Source organism: Aspergillus melleus, assembly GCF_016097325.1.
Source record: "Aspergillus melleus strain CBS 546.65 chromosome Unknown contig6, whole genome shotgun sequence".
In the NCBI taxonomy this organism is placed as follows: Eukaryota; Fungi; Ascomycota; class Eurotiomycetes; order Eurotiales; family Aspergillaceae; genus Aspergillus; species Aspergillus melleus.
Window position 1 is genome coordinate 1,879,422 of NW_025763375.1, and position 23,606 is coordinate 1,903,027.

The following is a 23,606-nucleotide window of genomic DNA, read 5'->3' on the forward strand; positions in this document are numbered from 1 at the left end:
ATTGAGGCTGTTTTGCTGGAATTGTTCCTGCGACTCACTGGGGAAATCATGTTAAAATCTTATTTAAATCTCCATCAATCCCAAATTGAACGTTCACCTTTGATGAGGACGCGTGAAAGCCTATTGAAATTGCCATTTCCAGCATGTCCTTTCAGTAGCAGGTGCATTGTTTGCTGTTAATATTATAGAGGAATGAATCATCATCCTACTTTGGTACAAAGAGACCAAGGTTCAAAAAATTCTGCTCATTGGCTCAAGCAAAAATCTCAATCAGCCTGTATAGACAAACCAAACCAATGTTGTGCTGAATACGTTACAAGCTGGAATCCGGGGTTGCTCCTAAAAAGAATTCACGCAAAACTTTTAGGAAGAAAAATTCTGTATATAATAATCCGTCTTAAGAACTTTCATTGTGTGCACAGATCCATTCGGGCAGCGTAAAGCGGCGACAGGTGACTATCAGGTTGAATCCTCAGCCTTGTCCTTCCCCGCCATCATAACATCAAAATCAACCCCCTCACGGCATCAACAGACCGACAGTTGACTTACAAATTCCTTCGTGCAACCCCAGCCATCATGGAATCTACTCCTAACCCCCAAACATCGTCCCAAAACACCTCAAACATCAATGCCCTTGCCAATCTTATCCAGACCGGGCAAGCCAAAAACATCATCGTCATCGCTGGCGCCGGCATCTCCACGGCCGCAGGGATCCCAGACTTCCGAACCCCAACAACAGGCCTCTACGACAAGCTCGCGCCTCTCAAACTCCCATACCCCGAAGCCGTCTTCCAACTCAGCTACTTCAAACACACACCGGAGCCTTTCTACGCGATCGCGCGCGCCCGACATCCGCGCAATCTGAAACCGACCATCTCCCACGCTTTTTTGGCACTTCTCGCCAAGAAAGATCTGCTGGAGTTCGTGTTCTGTCAGAACATCGACAGTTTGGAGCTCGATGCGGGCGTCCCCAAAGAAAAAGCTCTCTCTGTGCATGGGAACTGGAAATCGCAGCGTTGCAATGTCTGTCGGAAGCCGTACCCCGGGGATCTGATGAGAGAGGCCATCCAGAAAGGGGAGGTCCCGTACTGTTTGCACTCTGGGTGTGGAGGCGCCGTGAAGCCGGACGTTGTGTTCTTTGGAGAGTCGCTCCCGGCAGCGTTTGATGAAGAAGTCAAGCGTCTTCCGAAGGCGGATTTGGTTCTCGTCATGGGGACCAGTTTGAAAGTTTATCCGGTGGCTGGTTTGCCGAGGCAGGTTGACGAAGACGTGCCTCGCGTCTTGATCAATAATGAGAAGGCGGGCGATATTGGGTATCGGCCGTCTGATATGTGTATTCTGGGGTCATGCGATGAGACTATTTCGGATTTGGCCGATGCGTTGGGGTGGAGGGAGGAGTTGGAGTGTCTTTGGCAGGAAGCCATTGCTAGGAAGGGGGAAGAGGAGCCGTACGATGGACCTGAGCTCGATGAGTTGATCCAGAGACTGGCAGAGAAATCCAAGGATAGTATGGTCTCCGAGGGTCATAAGGGTATGCTGGAGAAGCATTTGGCATCCAAGTTTGCTGGCGTTCTACGTGAAAAGTCGATCGTGGGATGAATATCCAATGGTGCATTCTTCATTCATGTCTCCAGGCGTTCTCTTGGCAATGATTGTCTTCTTGATGTTTTCGATGCTCTGTACTACTTGATATCTTCAGTAGGCTACATAGGCGTGAATAGATGAAAACTCGAGATGTCTAGCATTGAAAAGGGGCGCCCAGCCACGTGCCGCCTGAATCGCCGCCAGATCCTCCAGGCTGCGAGGCGGCCAGGCATCCGCTGTTGGGGTGGGGCCCCAGGCAACAGTCACGTGGTGGATCGGTGCCTGGGTTGCTGGCCTGGCCGTCAGCCAATCAGGGTGTCTGGGGGCCTGGAGTATAAGGCCGCCGTCGGGACGGGTCCTGCCTCGTATTCCGGACCCCAACGCTGTCTATTGCCTCACCCTCTTCCTTTAAAGGATGGCCATCATCCGGCAATGAGCCTCTTCTGTATCATCATACACTGAGCTTCTATCATCAAAAAGCTGTCAATCTTCCCTTTGCCAAACTCAATTCCTTTCTACATGCACCGCTAAGACATCAGTAGCGCTGACTACTACGCCATACTCTTCCTTCAACGTCATATCGACAGCAGAGCCTCTTCATCAACTTTCTTCGACATTTTCCTCTTTTTGAGTTACCTCAGATACACTGCCTCATTGGCCACACTCACAATGCCGTCCGCATCATTCAAACACTTCGTAATTTCCGTCAGTGGATCTTTCTCGGGGTATAAACAAGGTAGCCAAATCGTCCCACCATGATCAAATTGTGCAACCTTGAAGCTAACCAGCTTCTTGCACACAATAGCCGATCTGAAATCGATCATCGAAAGCCGTGGCGCAACATTCAGTCCTGGTGTCACAATTGGCTGCACCCACTTAATCACTACGCAGAGAGAAATCAACAACAACAACACGAAATGTATGGCCACCCCACCAAAAGAATTCCCTTGAACATCCCAAATCGACCATATCCAAGTACTTACCTATTCTACAGATGTCCAAGCTACCAAGGTCTACAACTGCAAAATTGTCTCTGTTGACTGGCTCATCGACTCACACGAAGCCAAGAAGCCGCTCGACGAGAAGGATTACCTGTTTAACTCCAACTCCAAGTCTGATGATGAGGACAGTGGTGATGAAAAGAAAAAGCGCACATTGGAAGAGGCTTTGGATCTGACGGACGATCGCGCCAGCAAAAAGCCCAAAGACGCGCAGAAGGCTAACTCTAAAGCTCTCAATGTCCCCGTTGATGAAGGTTGCCATTTGAAAGGTGAGCTGAGTCGATGAAAATCCGATACGGGGCAAGTACTAATATAAATTCCCCCAGGAATTCGTTCTGTGCTTATCGATGAAGCCGGTCTCATCTGGGACGCGACGCTGAACCAGACTGTTTCGGGAAAGAACAGCAACAAATTTTACCGTATCCAGATTTTGACAGACAAATCCGGGACAGAAATCAATACCTGGACCCGTTGGGGCAGAGTCGGTGAGCATGGTCAATCCGCTCTTCTAGGGGACGGTTCGCTACAGACGGCCGAAGCCGAATTCAAGAAGAAGTTCAAGGACAAGTCTGGTTTGACATGGGACAACCGGCTTGACGACCCTAAGAAGGGCAAATACACGTTCATCGAGCGCAATTATGAAGAGGACGACTCGGATGATGAAGAAGACCAGAAGAAAGCTGTTACAAAAGAGAAAAAGCCAGAACCGAAGAGTACCCTTTCGGGGCCCGTTCAGGACGTTATTTCATTCATCTTCAACCCCGACCACTTCCAATCCGTGATGGCATCTATGTCTTACGACGCCCAGAAACTGCCCTTGGGTAAACTGAGCAAACGAACCCTTCGAATGGGCTTTCAGTACCTCAAAGACCTCTCCGATCTCATCTCTAATCCCCGATCGGCGAACAGAAAATACGGCACCAACTTCGCAGCAGCAACGGAAGATCTCAGCAATCAGTACTTTACAGTTATCCCACACGTCTTCGGTCGCCATCGGCCACCCGTGCTCAACACTGATCAACAGATCAAGAAAGAAATTGAACTCCTCGAAGCTCTGACCGACATGGAGGTCGCCAACGATATCATGAAAGAATCGAAGGATGAGGACACCATTCACCAGCTGGACAGCCAGTTCCAGAGTCTTGGATTAAAAGAGATGACGGCCTGTAAGCTCCTCCAGTCAGCTTCGTTTCCCGTTTTCTTTCATTCGTTCGTTGGGTCTAACCCGTCATACAGTGGATCGCAAGTCCAACGAATTCAGCGAGCTTTCGAGTTACCTTCTGCAGTCGCGTGGATCCACCCATCACTACAGATACAACGTAAGCCTGCCACAAACATCTACACCAAAGCTTTACTCTCCCTAACACCACCAGCAGATCATGAACATCTTCCGCATCGAACGAAACGGCGAAGAAGACCGCTTCCAAGCCTCCCCATACTCCTCCCGCAACCCCAGCAACCGCCGCCTTCTATGGCACGGCTCCCGCAGCACCAACTACGGCGGTATCCTTAGTCAAGGTCTCCGGATCGCGCCCCCAGAAGCCCCCGTCAGCGGCTACATGTTCGGCAAGGGCGTATACTTCGCCGACATGTCCACTAAGTCAGCCGGATATTGCTGCTCCTACAGCAGTGCCAACACGGGACTTTTGCTTCTCTGCGACGTCGAGCTGGGCGACCCTATGCTGGAGCTCGATAACAGCAGCTACCACGCGGGCGAAGAGGCCAAAAAGGCCGGCAAGATCGCCACCTTGGGTCGTGGGTCTTCGATCCCCGCTGGATGGAAGGATGCCGGCTGCGTTCATCCCGACTTGAAGGGCGTGCAGATGCCGGATGTTGGGAAGGGAGCGGCGTCCGCAACGTCGAATTGTCTCTGTTATAACGAGTATATCGTCTATGATGTCTCACAGATTCGGCAGAGATATTTGTTTCAGGTTCATATGGGCTAGAGGGCCTCGGCTACCCGGCGGATTGACTATCGTGCACTGTCTATGGGTATCCCCCATTTCCTCTTTCTATTCTCCTTATCTTCTTTTTCTACACTGTTCTTTCTACTCATGCCCTTTTACTGCTCTGAAGTGGCATTTCATGGCGTTTAATTTGACGGGAATTCGCAACCGCAGCGGGAGTTTACTTCTTTTTCGGGCCTTTGTTCTTTGTCGCACTCCTTAAGATGAAATCACGGGAAACGGTGTTTCTACTTCTACCATCTTGCAGACATGTAAAAGCATAGAGAGATGAATGAGAAATTATTGTTGAAAACACCATAGAAAGTTCTTAACACATTCAAACCCATAAAAGTTACGCAATGCTAAATGACTGTTGTAACTAATGCAAGGTCGTAGCATCGATGAAAATGGTCAAGCACTTCAAATACTAGTCATGTAAAGACGATGGTGAGGCAAGGGCTGCAATGCAGGGCGAAGGCTACGTCAACACAATAGACCGAGCCGTCGCAAACCCCACGGCAGACCATCTCGACAAATCAACCTATTACTATTTTATCACCAGCGTTGACGCTCCCCGATCCCAGGTCCGCACGTCTACAGTGGTGACCCTCCAGCCCAAGTCATTCTGTTTCACGATGCTACAAGGTGATGCGCAGCTAGAGCTTTCTGGTACCCTACACGATGAAACAAGTATGGAAGAAGTATAAGAAGCGATATTATTTTTGTTTTCTATTCTAGAACACCCAAGATCCGCACACGGGAAAGACGACAGTAACGCCACACAATGAAGCAATGGAGCATGAAACCCAACCACTCTAAGAACTAAATAAAGTGCCTTTTACCGGCACATTCTAAACCACGGGCAGCTTCACCTGCTGATGGCTGAGGTCGTGACGGTCCTTGAAGACCTCTGTGATGGGTTCCAGGCACCCAGCGGCGGCGGCGAAGAAACCAAGGAAGGTCTTGCTGGGAGCCAACACGCGGGACAGGTACTCGGGGTGGAACTGAACACCGACATACCACTTGTGGTCCTTCAGTTCGATGATCTCCATACGCTCGCCGGCCTCGTCCTTGCCGATGAACGAGAGGCCGCCGTCCTCGAGCTTCTCGATAAGCGAGGGGTTGACCTCGTAGCGGTGGCGGTGACGCTCCCAGACCTCCTCCTTCTCACCGTACAGCTTCCGTAGACGGGACCATTCGGAGCCGGACTGGAAGATAGTGGCGCGCTTTCCGAGACGCATGGTGCCGCCCATTTTCGACTTGTCGATTTCGGGCATGTACACAATGACGGGCTGTTCGCATTGTTCGTTGAACTCGGCGCTGCCGGCCTTGTCCATGCCGCAGACGTTGCGGGCGAATTCGACAACGGCCAGCTGCATACCCAGGCAGATACCGAGGTAAGGGACGTTGTTCGAACGGGCCCATTGAGCACTCTTGATCATTCCTTCCGTTCCGCGCTCTCCGAAACCACCCTGGTTCTCGTTAGGCGCGATACTAGTGGTAGATATGAAATGGTTACGTACCGGCACAAGGATACCGCTGGCGGTTGTGAGTTGTTGCCAGGCGGTGTGGTACTCTCCAGGCTTGTTGTTTCGGTGTTCCTCTTCCAAGTGAGACGATTCGACCCAGATGAGCTGCAACTTCCTTCGGCAGTGCATGGCAGCCTAAAGTTGTCCATTGTTAGGATGAGATCATAATGCCGGAATTTGAATTCACTCACATGTTCCAGCGCCTTGCTCACACTCATGTAGGAGTCATGCAGACTAGTGTACTTGCCAACCAGGGCGATCGTAACGGTCTCGAAAACGTGATCTTGGCTAAGAGCCAGACCCTGCCACTCCTGCCACATCAACTTGCCGTATTCCAGGAGTTTCTGTTCCTTGGGAATAGCATCGATTTTAAGCAGCTGGCTGATGGTGTGGAGGAATCCCTGCTTCTCCAACAGAATGGGAACCTGGTAGGTCGTCGTGACGTTGTGGACGCCGACAACCTGGGCCCGCTCGACCTGGCAGGAGTTGGCGATTTTTTGAATGGTAGCCTCTTCCAAGGGGGTTTCGCAACGGCAGGCAATCAGATCCGGTCGGAGACCAGCACTGCGCACGTCACTGATAGCCCTCTGCGTGGGCTTCGTCTTCTGTTCCGAGCCGATCAAAGGAACATAGCTGACTTGGATCTGAAGGAAGTTGTCCTTTCCAGCGCGGCGTTGAAGCTGGGACATGGCCTCGACGAAAGGCGCACTCTCGATATCACCGACGGTTCCACCAAGCTGCGGTCAGAGGCATTAGCTGTGGTCACATCAATCATCCCCTTTTGGAACTTACTTCGACTATAGTGATAAGTCAGTAATCGTCCTCGAAAGTATAGTCAAGAGCAAAACTCACTAATGCAAACATCGGGTTCCCGTCCAGACTCGTCCACCGCAATCTTAGCAACCCGTTCGACCCACTGATAATCAGTTAGCTCAGCTCACAGATCCATCCTCAATATCTGAACTGGAACCCACGTTTTGAATCTCGTTGGTGAGGTGGGGAACGATTTGAACTGACTATGTCAGTACCGATGACAAGAACCCAGTGTATTTTCAAACCAACCTGTCTTTCCAAGGTAATCACCACGACGCTCCTTCCTGATAACGTGGTCGTAGATCTTTCCGGTCGTGATGTTGTTGTCACCTCCCAGAGTCACACCCAGATAACGTTCATAGTTTCCGAGGTCCAGATCGGTTTCGGCACCGTCGTCGCAAACGAACACTTCACCATGTCTACGATACAGTCAATTCCAGTCCGCGATATAAAGCGAGGGGCGAGCGGGGTGGGAGACGAACTCTAAAGGCTATTTCGTCCACAAAGAATGAGTCATAAGCCGTACATCACAAATTTTGAGGGGATTAGAAAACTCACGTTCATAAGACCAGCATCGATGTTCAGGTAGGGATCAATCTTGATCGTGGACACCGTCAAACCAGCAGTCTTGAACAGGAGACCACAGCTCGAGGCAATAATACCCTTTCCCACACCGGAGATCACACCTACCAACCAATTTTAGAGGTGTTGGGAAACGAAGAAATGGGCGGGAGAAACATACCTCCAGAAACCAGAACGTACTTCATCTTGGCAGGGGTGTAATAGCGTTGTCGGCAGAAGAATTCTCAAAGATAGCCCTCCTGGTGGAATACCAGGGAGGGGGGGAGAGAAGAAAAAGCGGATCTGCCTGCCGGCGTGAAGATAAAAAAAAATTCCTTACATATAGATCACGTGGGCGGTCGGAGGCGGCATTGGCGGGGTATTGCCGTCAGCTCTGCCTGACAAAGCGGTCCTTGCGGTAGGCGGTGGCCATGGCGGTGTACCTCTTTCTGTCCTGCATCCGCCAGAGTTTCCCCAGTTTTAACCGTAAGCCCGGCACTCTTAGGAGCGAACACCTACGGAGTATCACACACTCCACAAACCTGGAATTCTTCCATGACGAACTTCGCAAGATGATTGCTAGTATATGATACATCTATTTTGGGTACATCGAGTCCTTCCCCATCCACCATTTCTCGTGCTATGTCAACCTTCCGCATTATATATCCCTGCAACAGTTCCAACAACAGTCGTCGGGCCTCCTAATCTCATGATATTCTCCAACTCTTAACGACCGATGTAGATATATCGCCTTCCCGAAGCCTCCAGACATGGAATATGGACATTATCCAACGTCTGGTCGGGTGGCACTCTGAAGTAGGTGCAGTTCCTGCAGTTCGATGCCTCACATACCCCCAGAACATCAGGCGGCCCAAGAACAGGACCATCACGACTGGCTTTCATAGATAAGAAGTAGTGATTTTTAGGGAGGTTGATGTCGTAACAATGGTGTCCTTCCGAGCGGGTGAAGGTCCACTCGTAGTGTAGCTGAGGGCCATGGCGTCGCGGGCAGCTTGGGTTGTTCACGTCCAGGGTACCGGCATATTGGGTAGAGGAGAGGCGTGCAAGAAGTAGCACGAGGATGGAGAATATAATCATGTTCAGGTATAAGAGAAGTCCAAGTTACAGAAGTTGGACGGCTTTAAAGAAGAATCTCGGTGTATATATGTAGCTACGTTGGTGGGCAGACTACCGGGTTATATGTCGACATGTCTGTACCCCCTACTGACTGAACGCATGTACCAGTTACCCAGGCAGCTGGGGTATAGGCGCCATGTTTATGAAATCCCGTCTTTTGTGGCACCTATTTGAACACCCGTACAAGGTAGAACAGGCAGGTGCTCATTTAATTTCCACCGAGATACCGCCTGATTCTGTCTTGGCTTCAATCTCGGAACCCGGCTTCTAATTATAATAGAGTCTCTAATGTGCCACTCATTGATTTGGTTGCTGTCTCGTTTAATTTGCCAATTTCAATTGGTCCTGTGGCTTCGGTGGTTTAATGATGGCGACTGGCGAGAACGTTCGACTGGGCGCTTGGAGGACAAAGAGGCAGCGGAACGGTGTCACATCCGGCGCCAAATCCTTGTGGATCAACGAGGATGCCGGGGCCTCGGACCAATGATTCTGTTGAATGGATCGACACCTTGCAGGTGTGACTCGCATTTCGTCAACCTGTGTATGCAGGTGTAGCCGAACGTTGGCCAGATGTCTTTGAATTGTGAACTGGAAGTAGTTTGCATCGGCGACGCGCCCAAACGGGGGTCTTATCAATCACATCACGTGCCGGGATGAGATAAGACGTCAACAGACAAATTTCTCGCATCGATCGAAGATTTGGGATTTGGATGCACCCACAGATTCCGTAGGTTTCCCAAATTCTGACATGAAGCGTACATATGAGGTACATATACCAAGAGCCAACTGTTGATTTGATCTAACCGCCGTCAGAATGCCCTCAAACTCCTAGAGACGCGAAGGCGAAAAGCGCGACCGAAGACGCCCGCCGTCTCCACTCTCAAGAATGTGGCCACTGCGACGGACAGCCAGAGTCTCAGGGGACTGCCAAGCCTGGTAGGGATGAGGGAGTGGCTGCAGCTTCTAGGCCACACGGTAGGTCACCCCAGCGATGAAGATAGGGTTGTCGTGGTCATCTGACCGTGTCTAGGACGACGATGTCAACAAATTGAACATAGTCCATATTACCGGAACCAAAGGCAAAGGAAGTACTTGCGCTTTCACGCGCAGCTTTCTGCACACACATGGATTGAGGACGGGGTTCCCTAATCGAATCGGACTGTATACGTCCCCGGACCTGCAATGCGTTCGTGAGCGAATCCAGATCAACAATCATCCGATCACGGAGGAGTTATTCACGCGATACTTCTTTGAGGTATACGAGCGGCTTATATCTCCGGACATAGAGCAAGACGGGAAGACCAAGCGACAGCCGCGCTACTTGCAGTTCTTGGCCTTACTGGCTTTTCATTCTTTCATCAGAGAAAATGTCCAGGCAGCGATCTTCGAGACTCACCATGGCGGAGAGTACGATGCTACTAACGTGATTCAGAAACCAGTCGTGACTGGGATAACGTCATTGGGACTCGACCACATTGATCAGCTCGGCCCGACCATCGAAAATATCGCCTGGCATAAGTCCGGGATCTTCAAACCTGGCGCACCTGCATTCTCTGTGCCGCAGGAAACCGGTCCGTCCGAAATGCTGAAAAGCCGTGCAGCGGAGCGAAACACAGCTTTAAAATTTGTCTCTACCGATGGTTGTCTTCCACCTGACAATAGAGCACTCAGTGTGCCGGTCCAGCGACTGAACTGCTCCCTGGCCCTCGAACTTGCCATGGCCTTCATACAACTAAAAGAGCCGGGGCAAACTCTAAACGCAGACGATGTCAGTGATGGAATCAAGAATTTTTCGTGGATTGGGAGATTCGAGGTCATCGATGACGGAGCATCTCAGTGGTTTATTGACGGGGCGCATAACACGCTGAGCTTGGAACAGACTGGGGTCTGGTTTGCGAAAAACATCCACGCGGAAAGCCCGCAGAAGTGAGTGTACTTGAAACCGTATCAAGCACAATGGGGTCCATTGACTAACACATCCGACGTTGCATTAGATGCCGCGTGCTGATTTTCAGTCATTTCTCGGAGGAGCGCGATGGGTTCCAGCTTCTGGAATGCATCGCACGCACGCTGCTTGACAATGATGCGAAGCCAGATCATGTTATATTTACTACATATCAAGAGCGGGAGGATGGGACATCCAGAATCGGTACGGGCTTGACGATTTCGCCACGGACAATGGCTGACATCATATGGTAGTTAAAACACTTAAAGTACCGGAGACGCCTTTCCCTGATCTCTGCGGGATATATTCATCGCTGTGGAAAGCATTTGATCCCCAAGCTACCGTGTCAACTGACCCGACGATCGAGGGAGCGATTAAACAGGCCAAAAAGATAGTGGCACAGGAGGACGGTGTGCAGGTGCTTGTTACAGGCAGTTTGCATTTGGTTGGAGGCGCGCTGAATCTCCTGCGACCGTAAATCTGAGTGTTGGCAGGATTCTGATTTGCCTTCCTATGGTGGCACGCATTTTGTCGGCAGCCAAAATTGTACAATCCTATCAATTCAACATTATACCCAACCAATACCCCTTTTCTTACGACTGTTTTTTTTTTTTTTTGCTCTCGTTTCAATTCCTCCATTTTGTCTCATGGATTCTATCTCTCTTTTCGAACGATTGCGGAACACATCGATAGCGCTTGGGGGCAGCAGTCTAGCGCAAGCAGACTTTTTCAGTTAGCAACAAGGCTCGCGGAGCGGAAATTACCGAAAAGATGCCATTAGCTTGGGTTTTACATGAAAACAAGAACGAAAGCGCGACTGGCGCGCCCCAGCGTGCACAAATCCGCAAAAAATACTCGTGAACGGATCATTCACCACCACTAGTATTGGGTGACAGAATGTGAATGATTCATGTTGTAATTGTCAAACATCGGGCCAGGGACACCATTCCATCGAGCGGCAGGGTGTTATCATCGCTTATCCTGTCTTCACGAGAGGATTTAGATCGGATGGGGTCACATTAATCCCCAAGAAGGATCTTCAGGCAAGGGTGTTGGTTGCTTGATTCTGCGAGTAATAACCATACGCAACCAAGAATTCATATCGACAGGAACCTTTTCCCAGCGGATCTGAGACTTCATCCAGGGAGCTATGCCCAAAATTACCTTCCTTCGTTGCCGCATTGTGTTGCAGAACAAAGGAGGATGCTGCGTCTGATGCCAAGAGAGTGGTGGACATTAAACGGAGGGTTCATTGATTCCTTCGGCGCCACGACGGGCCAATATCCTCGCCCTCCAGAGGCTGCACAGCCCACATGGCTTGTTTCACAATCGCATTTGGCGCTCGGTATTACTAAGAAATAAGCTGAAGCCGGGATTGACCAGCAGCACAGCCGACTAGGGTCGATGGGGCCGATTAAGGGCCCCCGATGGAAGCGCGAGTCCCGGATGGTCGGCCTATCCTCCACTATTGGCCTGGTAGTTTCTTGGTAGGGCCGAAAGGGCCTTGGAAGGCGAACTAGAGAAATGCAGAAAGTTGGATGTAACCGTCTGACCTATCGAGGGCTGAGTTTGTAGACATGCCTCGCCTGCTCCTATTCCTGGACAATGGGGGTGGTAAACGCCCAGTGCTTGGACTTGGGGGTGTTCCTGTGGTTGGTTTTGATTTATCTACCCCCAAGTACCTACTGTTTGGAGACTTTCTTACTTTCTTCTCTTTCTTCACGATTTGCGCTGCTCTTGCCATTCATTAAAATTTGCCCTAAGGTGGCTGGAACCACTAAAAGAAGTCATTCCTTTGAAAACACCACACTCATTCGACCGATAAAATGCGCGTTAATACTGTGAGCAAAGCGCCCCTGGGTCTCCTGGCCCTATATGCTACGTCGGCATCTGCATTCTGGCGTATGATGTGTCCTAGTCGCCTGGTCCAGCAACGTGCCGACCCTATCATGAGCCCCGGCGAGGTGGCTGGACATGTGCACACCATCTCGGGAGGAAATGGCTTCAAATTCGACATGAACTACGACGACGCCCGCAGCTCGGACTGCTCGTCGTGCCCCATCAAACAGGATCTGTCTAACTACTGGACCCCCAAACTCTACTACCATGCCGAGAACGGTAGCTTTATCAGTGTTCCCCAGATTGGCGACCAGTGGGAGAACACCGGAGGAATGAACGTTTACTACTTGTATGTGCTTAAGACTCTCCTAACCTTCCCCAAATATTGTTATCGATGCACGGTCCGGCCTATGCGACAAAGCTAACCCACCACAGCCAACGCGGCGGTCCTAACCAGGAAGAAATCAAGGCCTTCCCCAAGGACTTCCGCATGGTCGCCGGAGACCCGTTCAAGCGCAGCTTCGACGATGACGCCGCCTCTCAGGCCGTGAGCTTCGTCTGTCTCGACTACAACGCCGAGCCAAAGCCCGAGACCAACGAGTTCCCCAACGAAAACTGCCCCGACGGTCTGCGGGTGCAAGTCTTCTTCCCCAGCTGCTGGGATGGCGAGAACCTCGACTCGGATGACCACAAGTCCCACGTCGCCTACCCCGAGGGTTCCTTCAACGACGGCACTTGCCCCGAGAGTCATCCCGTCCATCTCGTCTCTATCTTCTACGAGGTTCTCTGGAACACCGGCGTCTTTGCGGACCAGTGGTACGGTGACTCTCAGCCCTTCGTCCTGGCGAACGGTGACCCCACTGGATACGGATTCCATGGTGATTTCGTAAGCCCCCCAACCCTTGCCTCCGATCATAATACCGAAAGCTAACACGTAAAAGATCAACGGCTGGGACGTTGACGTCCTCCAAACCGCCATCGACAAGTGCCTGAACCTCAGCGGCAACCTGGAAGACTGCGTCGACGAGAACGGCACGCCCGTCTTCGAATTCTTCTCCGACGAGGAATGCCAGGCCTGCTCTGTCCCTAACCTCGTCGACGAGGACATCGACGGAATCTTCGAGAACCTGCCCGGTTGCAACCCGTTGACTGGTGGACCTGACCGTGCTGAGCCCCAGGAGTGTGAGATGCCTGCTCTTCTCGAGGCGCCGGCTGAGAAACGCAAGCGCCAGCAGCATGAGCATCTTGCTCGCCACCGTCACGGTGCTCACCACAAGGCGTAGATAAGTTCGTGAAGCGTCTTGAGGTTGGGCGATTGCGGCTAGGTGGGTTTTGTGACGTTATATATATTTTTCTATGATTGGAGGACAATTTATGTGTATGTGTGTAATATAAAGGTTTTTATTTATTGCTTCGTCGTAGAGCTTGTATATCGGTGGGTGGAAAAACGTGCGTCTTGGTTACGAGACATCGTTTTCCATTAATTAGAACTCTGTATTTTTCTTGTAATAGGCGAGATTTGTGTTGAGCAGGTATAATAAAAGCTTTCAAGAACGGAAACTGTGAAGTATTTCTACCAGTTCATTGATGTGGATGTCCATTGGAGGATCATATTATACAACATTGCTGATTGAGTGCTTATTGCTGATGGGTTAGAGGTCCGGGGCACGAATTAGGTGTCAAATATTCTCAAATACCGGTGGACAAGGGTTTAAGGATGTAGTCAATCTTTTACTAAAGCAGGATAAACAAAGAAGATAGATGATGATGAGTAAAATTAAGATTAATATTAATATCGAAAACAGTAGAATGCACAATAAAGACCTAGGTTGAAACAAAACAAAGAGACAGTAGACAGAACAGAGAAAGGGAAAATGAGGAAAGAATCGAAATGCGTCATGAAAAAAGCCTTGATTGAAAGCTAGGCGACCCTCACAAAGCAAGGTCTATGTCTTGGTCACTAGCGGTTTTGTTGTTCTCACTCTCCAGCAACTGTAGGAAGTGCTCTTTGATGCCACTGATTAACTTCAATATTCGACCGCGATTGTAAAGGCCACTTTTGCAGAACCAATCTTCATCCAGCATAATCTCCTCCAGTCCTAGAACAAGGTTGGGTAAGTTGATATCCTTTCTCGAATTTATAAGGTCGTCAATCTCGAAGAATATCTCTGGATTGAACCGAGACGTCCAATACGATGTGGGCAAAACCCATCCGAACGCTTCCAACATATTCCGTATATCGTTGATTCTCTCGATACTCGGCGGATGACATTCGTATATGGTATCGACGATCATCATCGCAATTTCCGGAAGGATGTTCATAAAGGAAAACGCCGAAGATACTTGGCGATCAGTATCAGCATCACGCGAGAATTGAGAAACTAATGTTTGGATAGCCGGTATCCGAAACGGATTTCCTGGGAAATGGGTGCGACAGTTGTGCTGGTCCGTAGCACCGACCCGCAATTTCCTGACCCATTTCGAATAATCTTCGCGGTGGCCGGTCGTTCTGGGACACATGTAAGCGAAACCCCATTCCGTCTTGTGTTCCCCCCAGTATCTTTGTAAGGCTTGAACAAATAGACCAAGATTCTGCATCAGAAGGCCATGTCCCATGAAGCGGTCAAGAAGCATCCAACAATGCGCATGAATGGGATACCCCCAAAAGCTCTTAGGACACGTTTTGTTTGACGAGAAGGGGTCGGCCCGCTCCCATTTGACGTGCCATCGACTGCTACTTTTCACGTCCCCATGAATGAGGGCATAGTCGTAATATTTCATTGCTCTTCTGGATGATCCGCGATTTATACCGGACACAAACAGCACTTGAGTTTTGGGATGAACGAGGACTGTTTGTTGTTCAAGGTTAGTAAGATTCTGTAGACGAAAGTGTACTTGATCGACTGTGATCAGTTTGTTCGGAAAAACAGCAACATACTGGATCGATGGAACAATTTCCATACGTCGGGCTTTTTAATAAAATCTGTTTGCTCGAACTCCACTGCTGGGACCGTTGTGTGTGTTCTCAACTTGTGCTTGCCTATATTATCGGTCAAGTATAAGTTAAACAAGTCTTCGCGTGCATACAGATTGTCGCGTTCCAGTCCTCCAGCAAAACCTACTGAACAGACTACACAGGACACGGTGCGACATGAGTTCCCAACCATGATGAGCAGATGAGATTGAACTGAAAGGTGAGGCTATGAGGGTCGGAGGTATTCTCGATGTTACAAAGGTAATTCTGTGGGATGAGGTCATACTGATCAGCGTATTACCTACAGCAACGCTCTATGACTCGGGTATGATACGCATGGCTTTGAGTTTTAGGTCAACCGGGGGAGACTTCTACGGAGATTGTTCTTGATATTGAACTGTTTAGGACTTAACAGCTCTTTCATATTTTCAGAGAGGGGAAGCAAGGACTTTCGGTATTCTTCGTAGCTAGTGATATGATCAATCATGAATGCGTAGATTAGCTAAGCCCATCTCTTGTCCCAAGTTGTTAACGTCAATGCGAATGATGAAAGAAATGAACAATGACAAACAGAAATACAGGCGGAAAAGTTGTGGTGGGAAGCTGAGGATATGGCTATACTATTCAAACTAGAAGATTGTGTTTCAGATCAACTTCTGGAGTCCCTTCTAAATTAAACGGAAAGTCAGAGTAAAGTGGTTGAATGTAGAATGAACTATGTCTATGGGAGAACTATGGAAGCCGTTTTCGCCTCATAGTACAATCATAGTACAACATGCTTGTCCTTCAGATGTAAAACAGGGACATATTTAAAGCACACGACAGAGGAATACATTTTGCTCTGGGAAGTAGAACTTATATTGAGTTACCGGCCACAATAGACTGTGCAAAAGAAATAACGAGGGCTGTACACGGGCAAAGGCAATTTACGTCAAAGAAAATCGCACATTATTGGGTATTGAAACAAGACTTCCTTGAGTATTCAGTTTCCTATCTACTACTGAATCGCTCGTTAACGGTGATAAAGCAGCGAGGTGTTGTCTTTGCCGTATGATAATTTCCAACCACGTAAGTTATTTAAGATACCATTTCGAAAAACAATCTTCCCTACGTATGTAGTGAATACGATTTAGTAGACACTTGGCTTGTTGGCGGTAGGCTTCACCGAATCCGCATTTACGTTGTACATAGAAGCTAAGCAATGCACACCATTAGCAAGGGATCCGGGCTTTCACAGGCCAACGGTAACATTACGTTTCTTTATTGAATACTTGGGTGGCTTGACTTACCAACCCCTTACATGTCGGCCGGTTCGGACCCGAGTGTCTTTTTCTGCGAGCGAGATTGAGTTCAAACCCAATTTTCCTATGCTTGACGGAACTTGATTTCCGGTAGGCTTGCATAACAGAATAGGCATAATTACACAATACGCCCTGAATGTCTACAATTTTTCCTAGTTTCTGGCACAGCATATACACGGAGAACTCTCGTGCTGTGAATATTATAAATGATTTAGTCGAGACGGCGGCGCATCGGCCGACTTGCCGTATTCGAAGACCAGAGAATATACCCTTATCTGGTCGCATATGGAGATACGTTTAGTGGAAGTCTGTGTACCAATGTGGCAGTGCTATCGTGTACCACAACATAAAAGGTAGACCCTCCTTGCTGTCAGTAGTTGGAGGCGCGCAAGGCGGCAATGCCATGCATACTCCCAGCAGTGATATTGTGACAATTCCGTTTACCTGGCAATGGCATTAGTTGGAGCGATGGTATTTCTGTTGATGTTTTTTGGAGAAGAAAAGGGAGCGAAGATCGTGACCGTGGAGCATGATTCGGTCAATTACACCTTTTCAGGGAGGAGGTAAGGAGCTATGGAGGAGTGGAATGTTCTCCTCGCTGCGAGAATTAACCAACCCCGACCAGCAGTTAGAGGGACAGACTAAGGAGTAGAATGAGTGCAAGTTATCCGAATACACAACCTGCAGCAAGTTGAACATGGCAAGGAAGACTGGCATTTCATGATTTCATTACCTCCGTCAACAGTGCAAGATACACACATATATAAGGGTCGTGGGAGGTAGAGGGTCCTAAACACTTCCTCAAGAGTGAAAATTGACTGCACACATTAGATCTTTCCAGAGCCTATCTAAAGACCCTCCACGTTCAGTTGCGCGATCAATTCTCACAAAGTCGCTCGCCTAGGATGCATTTCTCCCATGTCAACGGAAACAGCCCAGCCAGAACTCCGGACAAGCAATGGGCGCATGTTTTTCAAGCCCATGATACAGGTGGGAGTTAGTCTGTCTGACAATAAGGCGACTCTGACGTGCTCTAGTGGTTGAGCTCAAGAAGATTCCTGTTCCTCATCCTGCTGATGACGAAATTCTGGTTCAGCTTGAGTACTCTGGTGTTTGCCACACGGACTTTCATGCTTGGAAAGGTTCGAAAACCTCGGGACCTGCACGAACGCGTAATCTAACATGATCACGTTCCTCAGGCCACTTTCCCGTAACTTCGAAGCAGAACCTCGTAGGTGAGTTGTTATGCCCCGAGCCCACAGATGCTCAGCGAAAGATGCTCATACTAGTCGTATTTTAGGTGGCCATGAAGGAGTTGGCTACGTTGCAGCATTAGGACATGGTGTTGGTGATATAAAGGTTGGAAATAAAGTCGGAATACAGGTAAAAGACTGACGGAGGGAACCATAGACAACAGAATGCTGACGGTTTAATGCAGTGGATGAATAGAACCTGTGGTGAATGCGAATTTTGTTCCGGCGGCAACGAACCTCTCTGTCCGGACCTCCAACTCTCTGGGTATAACGTGGACGGGACATTCCAGCAGTATGCTGTTTGCAAGGCTGGGAATGCAGTGCACATTCCGCCCGGGATCCAGCTTGAGGTCGCGGCTCCGGTGCGTACGACGTTTAGTCCGAAAAGTTTCATTTTCTCTCTTGATTCAATGCTTGTGTTCCTGATATATCTAAACCTTGCTTATCTTCATTGAGACGTTACTAAAGATTGAGCGGATAGATTCTCTGTGCCGGTGTTACTGTATACAAAGCTCTTAGGGAAAGTAACCTGAGCCCCGGGCAGGTCATAGGTAGGCTCTATTTTACCGAATGTATCAAAGTCCTAGCTGACTCGCAATCGCAAGCTATCGTCGGTGCTGGCGGTGGATTAGGGTCGTTGGCGTGCCAATATGGGAAGGCCTGCGGGTACCGTGTGCTCGCCGTATCCACGGGGGCCTTGAAGAAGAGGATGTGCGAAGAGGAATTGGGAGCTGATTATTTTGTTGACTATAAATCCCCCACTATGGCGGACGAAATCAAGCAAATCACTGGCGGAGGGCCACATGCAGCGATGGTAGTTGCTGCGGCTGAGGGCCCCTTTCATCAAGCACTGGAAGTAGGTGAGTTCAGATTCACTTATAACAACTAGGGTTCTGAGTCTGTATAGTACATCAGGCCTGGAGGAACTATTGTTGCCGTTGGTCTCCCTCCTGGTAAGATCTCGGCAGATATCTTTTCCATGGTGATCAACAAGGTCAGTATCAAAGGGTCATACGTTGGAAATCGACGCGAAACAGAGGAGGCACTTGAAATTGCTGCGAGGGTTGGATTCTCGGTGCAATCTCGGGTAGTCGAATTCTCCAAACTCCCCGATATTTATGAAATTATGGAGAAAGGTAACAGGTCTTTCTTTTCTCTCGGGTGTTATCATAATTGACGTGTCTCAAGGTGAAATGCGAGGGCGGGTGGTTCTCAAGATTGGGAATGACCCGTTGAATAATTCGGATCACGAAGCAGAAACAAATGACCTATTGGATAGGCGAACTGACCAGAATAATGGCAGGTTGCTAACCAGATCCCACCTCCGAGCCATTGAAAGAGCCGGGAGAGACTTTCGTTCTGATACAGTGACTGTGCCCACGGAGAAAATGATGCAGGTAGGCCGAACTTAACAGTATAAACCCCCATATGACGCTGCGATAACTAATATGTAATGCTCCCCAAGGCTATCATCAATGCCTCCTTCGGGGATAACATCTATAACGAGGGTGGTGATGCATCAGTAAAGGCCCTACAAGAAAAAGTGGCGCAATTAACAGGGAAGCCGGCTGCTCTTTTTGTACCATCTGGAACGATGGGTAATCAGATATGCTTGAGAACTCATCTTCAACAGCCCCCTCACACAGTCCTACTGGACTATCGTGCCCACGTTCAGTGCTGGGAAACTGGCGCACTCCCTGTCTTATCGCAGGCTTCAGTAACGGGTGTGCATCCGAAAAATGGGGTCCATCTGACACTGCAAGATATCCAAGAACATCTAATTGGTGACGATAACGGTATGTACAATTGTCGCACAGGCCCCTTCTGGCTCTTGCTTTGTGATTGATCTTGTCTTTAGTGCATTTTCCACCAACCAGAATCGTATCACTCGAGAACAGTCTGGGTGGTTCAATCCTACCTTTGAAACATGCCAGAGAGATCTCCAAATTCGTGTGGAATTACCCTACTGCACCCGGTAGACCACGAATCGCGATGCATTTAGACGGAGCTCGAGTACTGGATGCGGTCACTGCCGAGGGGGTCGACATAAAGGACTACTGCGCCGCCTTCGACAGTATCAGCCTTTGCATCTCTAAGGGTCTTGGGGCGCCAATGGGAAGCGTCATTGTGGGTAGTAGGGAATTCATTGATCGTGCAGTTTGGTTCCAAAAGATGTTTGGAGGAGCAACAAGACAGGTAAGGCGGAATATCTGAAATTTACACCGCTCATTGATCGGTGAGAGAAGGAAGAAGTGCACTGACCAGTCAATTAATCTTATTAGATCGGAATGATGGCTGCAGCTGCATCGGTAGCACTAGAAACAACATTGCCTCTGCTTCCTGAAGTCCATGCCCGCACAAGACAAATGGCCGAATACCTCGATGCGCTGGGATATGAATTTTCGCTTCCTGTTGACACAAACATAATCTTTATAGATCTAAAGAAGATGGGTATTGCACCATCCATGTTTGAGAGTCACTGCAAGCAGCGTGGATTGAATGTGTTTGCCACAGGACGAATAGTTTTTCACCACCAAATTTCCACGGATGGGATTTCAAGGTTAAGGGAGGCCATGCTTGACTTGATCACCAGCGTGAAGAGACCCGGTTATAAAAGCCTTGGCAGATCCTGGGGTCCTTCATATGTTTAAACTGGACTGTGCTACGAATGCGCCCATTTTGTGCGGTCATTCAGTCTACTGATCCAACACCGATTCTGATCCCCATTGTGGGTCTGGTTGGTCTGCCGAAGGTCACTTGTATGAGTGTGAAAAGCTGTCTGGATAATGGGTTCCGTTTCCTTCACAAAATGATAGATAATGAAGGATTGGGTGGCTGAGGCATTCCAGTTCTCGATACCGAGACCAGAAAAAAGAAAGAAGAAAAAAAAAAAAAGAAAGAAGAAAAAAAAGAGAGAGAGAAAAGGAGAGGGAAAAGAAGAAAAAGAAAAAGGAAACACGAAATAGAGAAAAAAACAAAAAAAGAAAAAAAAGAAAAACTATAACGAGAAATTGTACTGCCTAGCATCTTTTATAGCTAAGGCTTGTTACTTGAAAAACTACGCTTTTGGTGACCTCTTGATGATTTCAGGCATATCAGAGAGACTGCAACACGTTAATTGAACTCGAAAAGCTCAGCTGGATCCTTTGTCAATGCTTTAGCATATTATGTGCGCGTTTGGCTGAGGTACAAGGAGTCCCTGCAACGCCACAGTAATTATAAATGGGCGACAGAACTCTACCCCACAGGATGTGGGACGTCATTTCGACATCTGGATCTCTAGGGAATTTAGCTTCCTATACAAACCAGCCTAATCTTCGCTTCGCTTCATCACTCTTCCAATGAATAACGGAGACTTTCGAAGAGTAAAAGAGACATGATGGTGTTTTACTACTTTCCGTCTTCGCAGGCGGTTGGCATATATATTTAACCACGGTATTTCTGGGCTCTGCTTCAACGATCCCACTATGTTTGTGGTTGTACATGGACCGATACCTCTGTGCTCCCAAGGTGGCTGAACGCTATCTTATCTTTCTGCCTGCCCCACTTCTGATATCTCCCGAACGAAGCACCCCTTTCCCCCCATCTATTCCGCATGGATGTATATCCCAATGGCCATCCACTTCTGTTGATAAGGATATATAGCTTTTGTTATAGAGTTGTGCTGAAACCGATTATGATACTGGACACATAACTTGTAACATGGCATTGACGGCAAACAGGCTTTCTTCAACAGTATCGCAATAAAACATTACATTCGGAAGATTTAAAGGCATACCTGAAGTGAATATAGAAATAGAGGAATTGGAATAATTGAACCTCTTTTACAAATTCATAGGTGCTCGGCAACAAGTTGGCTCCAGCAAATCCTGCTCAGAAATTACTCAGTCTACGTATACGTGACGGGCACTTGTTGCTGCTTGGGGTTGGTTGCATTAATTCAAGCCAATTAGAGATTGCACCGTTAATGACCAGGTCTAACCACTGGCCAAAGTTGGCTACTTGCGAGAATACGCTATTACTTGGCTTAGACATACAACAAATGAGGCAGATGCCCCCATTCTTAACCCCACCAGGCCTCTGAACTCTCTATCTTATCAGCGAGTGGGTAGCCTAGGTACCTCGAGCGCATTGAACCCCCCCACTCTTGCTATCTCTACGACCGATAACCCACTGTACATAAGCTAATATTACCCATGAATACGCTCCTAGCAACCTACTAGAAAGATTGAGTAATAGGACTTTTCAGTAGCAGGACTCAAGATGTGGTGGCTATTCAAAAAAAGCAACACGCGAGAAGATCCCCAGTCCAGAGGTCTTCCAGCATCATGGTACCGATCAGAGGCAATGTATCAGCTAGAACGCCGTGCAATCTTCTCCAAGCGCTGGATTCTACTCACGCACTCCAGCCGATTCATGAACCCAGGCGACTTCCTGTCTTTCACCGTCGCTAATTTCAATTTCTTCGTGGTCCGCGACCGAGAGGGCTCTATCAACGCTTTTCACAATGTCTGCCGCCACCGCGCATTCCCAGTCGTGCAGTCCCGCTGCGGCACTTCCTCTATTTTAACCTGCAAATACCATGGCTGGTCATACGGCCTGAAGGGCAATTTAGCCAAAGCTCCCCGTTTTGAAACAGAGACTGATTTCGACAAGACAAAGAACTCCCTTCTCCCTGTGCACGCGCACGTCGACAAAGCCGGTTTCCTATGGGTGAATCTCCAAGCTAGCGAAACGCCCGATGTCAACTGGGACGAGGAGTACAATAAGATCGATGAGCAGCCGCGCATGCAAGACTTCGATTTTGCCAAGAATTACTCTTTCGATCATTACTGGGATATGGACGTTGATGCGAACTGGAAAGGTCTGGTGGAGAATTACAACGAGTGTTATCATTGCGCGACCTCGCATCCGCTGATCCGTGGCGTGTCCGATCTCCCTAAGTATCGCGTTGAGCCCAACGGGGGATACATGGAACATCATATTTATAACAAGAAGGGCAGCGATGCACAGTTCAAACGCGCTATTACTTATTTTTATCCGACGACGTCGGTGACAGTGACGTAGGTGCTTCGATAGGGGTTAGGAGAGTGTGAGCAGGGCTGACCAAATTTGAACAGGGATAAATTTTTCTACATCCAGCGCATGTTCCCGGTGAGCGCGACGAGAAGCAAGATCGAAAATGAAGTATATCGGCATCGGGATGCAACGGATGACGAGTTCAGGGAGATAAATACATTTTATAGACAAGTACTAGACGAGGACAGAGAGTTGTGTGTTGGAACGCAAGGGAACCTGGATGCTGGTGTTTTCACCAACGGCGAGTTGCATCCAACGAAGGAGAAGGTGAGGACAAAGCATGATAATCCTCAGGATGCCATAACTGACAGATACTGCCTAGGGTCCGGTTCACTTTCAAAACACGGTGCGAGAAGCTGTCATGGAGCATCGGCGGATGGAAGAACAGAAGGGTGGACAATCGATCTGGCCTGCCACACCGGCTCCTCCGATGACACAGAAGCTTCACGAGGAAGAAGCATTTTGCTCGAAACTAGAAGCGGACAGCTGTCTAGATAGACCGGAGCTCTCGTGGTGATACTTCCGAACATGATTGACTGGGACAAACTATTGAGCAAGAATACTTGAATAGGCCATAATTCATAGTGGGAATAGCATGAACTGCATGATTGGAACAGAACGCTCTCTCGGCCCATGACATAATG

The 23,606-nt window shown here is 48.8% G+C and overlaps 11 protein-coding genes across 12 annotated transcripts; 7 read left to right on the forward strand and 4 right to left on the reverse strand.

Annotated features, from left to right (window-relative positions):
• Positions 1 to 507: 507 nt before the first annotated feature.
• Positions 508 to 2,005, forward strand: HST2_1 (Sir2 histone deacetylase Hst2). Its single transcript, XM_046092118.1, has one exon. It carries the CDS (start codon positions 577 to 579, stop codon positions 1,597 to 1,599), a length of 1,023 nt encoding a protein of 340 aa, XP_045948095.1. The 5' UTR covers positions 508 to 576; the 3' UTR covers positions 1,600 to 2,005.
• A 248-nt stretch (positions 2,006 to 2,253) lies between these two features.
• On the forward strand, positions 2,254 to 4,531 carry LDX57_010366 (putative poly(ADP)-ribose polymerase PARP; the record flags this gene model as incomplete). The annotated part of the gene is made up of 6 exons (XM_046092119.1): positions 2,254 to 2,320; positions 2,390 to 2,503; positions 2,579 to 2,854; positions 2,912 to 3,751; positions 3,822 to 3,904; positions 3,962 to 4,531. 6 exons carry the CDS (start codon positions 2,254 to 2,256, stop codon positions 4,529 to 4,531), a joined length of 1,950 nt encoding a protein of 649 aa, XP_045948096.1.
• Positions 4,532 to 4,995: 464 nt separating this feature from the next.
• LDX57_010367 (uncharacterized protein) lies at positions 4,996 to 5,238 on the forward strand (the record flags this gene model as incomplete). Its single annotated transcript, XM_046092120.1, has 1 exon — positions 4,996 to 5,238. The coding sequence occupies one exon, from the start codon at positions 4,996 to 4,998 to the stop codon at positions 5,236 to 5,238; it is 243 nt and encodes an 80-aa protein (XP_045948097.1).
• URA7_1 (CTP synthase ura7) lies at positions 5,133 to 7,057 on the reverse strand. The gene is made up of 2 exons (XM_046092121.1): positions 6,252 to 7,057; positions 5,133 to 6,195 (listed from the first exon to the last, which is right to left on the reverse strand). The coding sequence occupies exons 1-2, from the start codon at positions 6,747 to 6,749 to the stop codon at positions 5,383 to 5,385; spliced, it is 1,311 nt and encodes a 436-aa protein (XP_045948098.1). The 5' UTR covers positions 6,750 to 7,057; the 3' UTR covers positions 5,133 to 5,382.
• Positions 7,058 to 7,081: 24 nt separating this feature from the next.
• On the reverse strand, positions 7,082 to 7,640 carry URA7_2 (CTP synthase ura7; the record flags this gene model as incomplete). The annotated part of the gene is made up of 4 exons (XM_046092122.1): positions 7,082 to 7,292; positions 7,356 to 7,363; positions 7,432 to 7,559; positions 7,616 to 7,640. 4 exons carry the CDS (start codon positions 7,638 to 7,640, stop codon positions 7,082 to 7,084), a joined length of 372 nt encoding a protein of 123 aa, XP_045948099.1.
• Positions 7,641 to 8,160: 520 nt separating this feature from the next.
• LDX57_010370 (uncharacterized protein) lies at positions 8,161 to 8,532 on the reverse strand (the record flags this gene model as incomplete). Its single annotated transcript, XM_046092123.1, has 1 exon — positions 8,161 to 8,532. One exon carries the CDS (start codon positions 8,530 to 8,532, stop codon positions 8,161 to 8,163), a length of 372 nt encoding a protein of 123 aa, XP_045948100.1.
• Positions 8,533 to 9,319: 787 nt separating this feature from the next.
• On the forward strand, positions 9,320 to 10,994 carry LDX57_010371 (uncharacterized protein; the record flags this gene model as incomplete). Its single annotated transcript, XM_046092124.1, has 5 exons — positions 9,320 to 9,337; positions 9,385 to 9,546; positions 9,602 to 10,497; positions 10,566 to 10,720; positions 10,771 to 10,994. The coding sequence occupies 5 exons, from the start codon at positions 9,320 to 9,322 to the stop codon at positions 10,992 to 10,994; spliced, it is 1,455 nt and encodes a 484-aa protein (XP_045948101.1).
• Positions 10,995 to 12,150: 1,156 nt separating this feature from the next.
• On the forward strand, positions 12,151 to 13,942 carry LDX57_010372 (DUF1996 domain-containing protein). Of its 2 annotated transcripts, XM_046092125.1 has the most exons (3): positions 12,151 to 12,704; positions 12,791 to 13,241; positions 13,297 to 13,942. In XM_046092125.1, exons 1-3 carry the CDS (start codon positions 12,343 to 12,345, stop codon positions 13,636 to 13,638), a joined length of 1,155 nt encoding a protein of 384 aa, XP_045948102.1. In that variant the 5' UTR covers positions 12,151 to 12,342; the 3' UTR covers positions 13,639 to 13,942. The 2 variants fall into 2 exon arrangements, with proteins under 2 accessions (XP_045948102.1, XP_045948103.1); XM_046092126.1 differs by having other exon boundaries at positions 12,791 to 13,942.
• Positions 13,943 to 14,287: 345 nt separating this feature from the next.
• LDX57_010373 (uncharacterized protein) lies at positions 14,288 to 15,136 on the reverse strand (the record flags this gene model as incomplete). The annotated part of the gene is made up of 1 exon (XM_046092127.1): positions 14,288 to 15,136. One exon carries the CDS (start codon positions 15,134 to 15,136, stop codon positions 14,288 to 14,290), a length of 849 nt encoding a protein of 282 aa, XP_045948104.1.
• Positions 15,137 to 20,212: 5,076 nt separating this feature from the next.
• On the forward strand, positions 20,213 to 20,607 carry LDX57_013072 (uncharacterized protein). The gene has a single exon (XM_046094825.1). It carries the CDS (start codon positions 20,250 to 20,252, stop codon positions 20,532 to 20,534), a length of 285 nt encoding a protein of 94 aa, XP_045948105.1. The 5' UTR covers positions 20,213 to 20,249; the 3' UTR covers positions 20,535 to 20,607.
• Positions 20,608 to 22,230: 1,623 nt separating this feature from the next.
• On the forward strand, positions 22,231 to 23,479 carry LDX57_010374 (aromatic ring-hydroxylating oxygenase subunit alpha; the record flags this gene model as incomplete). Its single annotated transcript, XM_046092128.1, has 3 exons — positions 22,231 to 22,946; positions 23,004 to 23,229; positions 23,285 to 23,479. 3 exons carry the CDS (start codon positions 22,231 to 22,233, stop codon positions 23,477 to 23,479), a joined length of 1,137 nt encoding a protein of 378 aa, XP_045948106.1.
• Between the last annotated feature and the right edge of the window lie 127 nt (positions 23,480 to 23,606).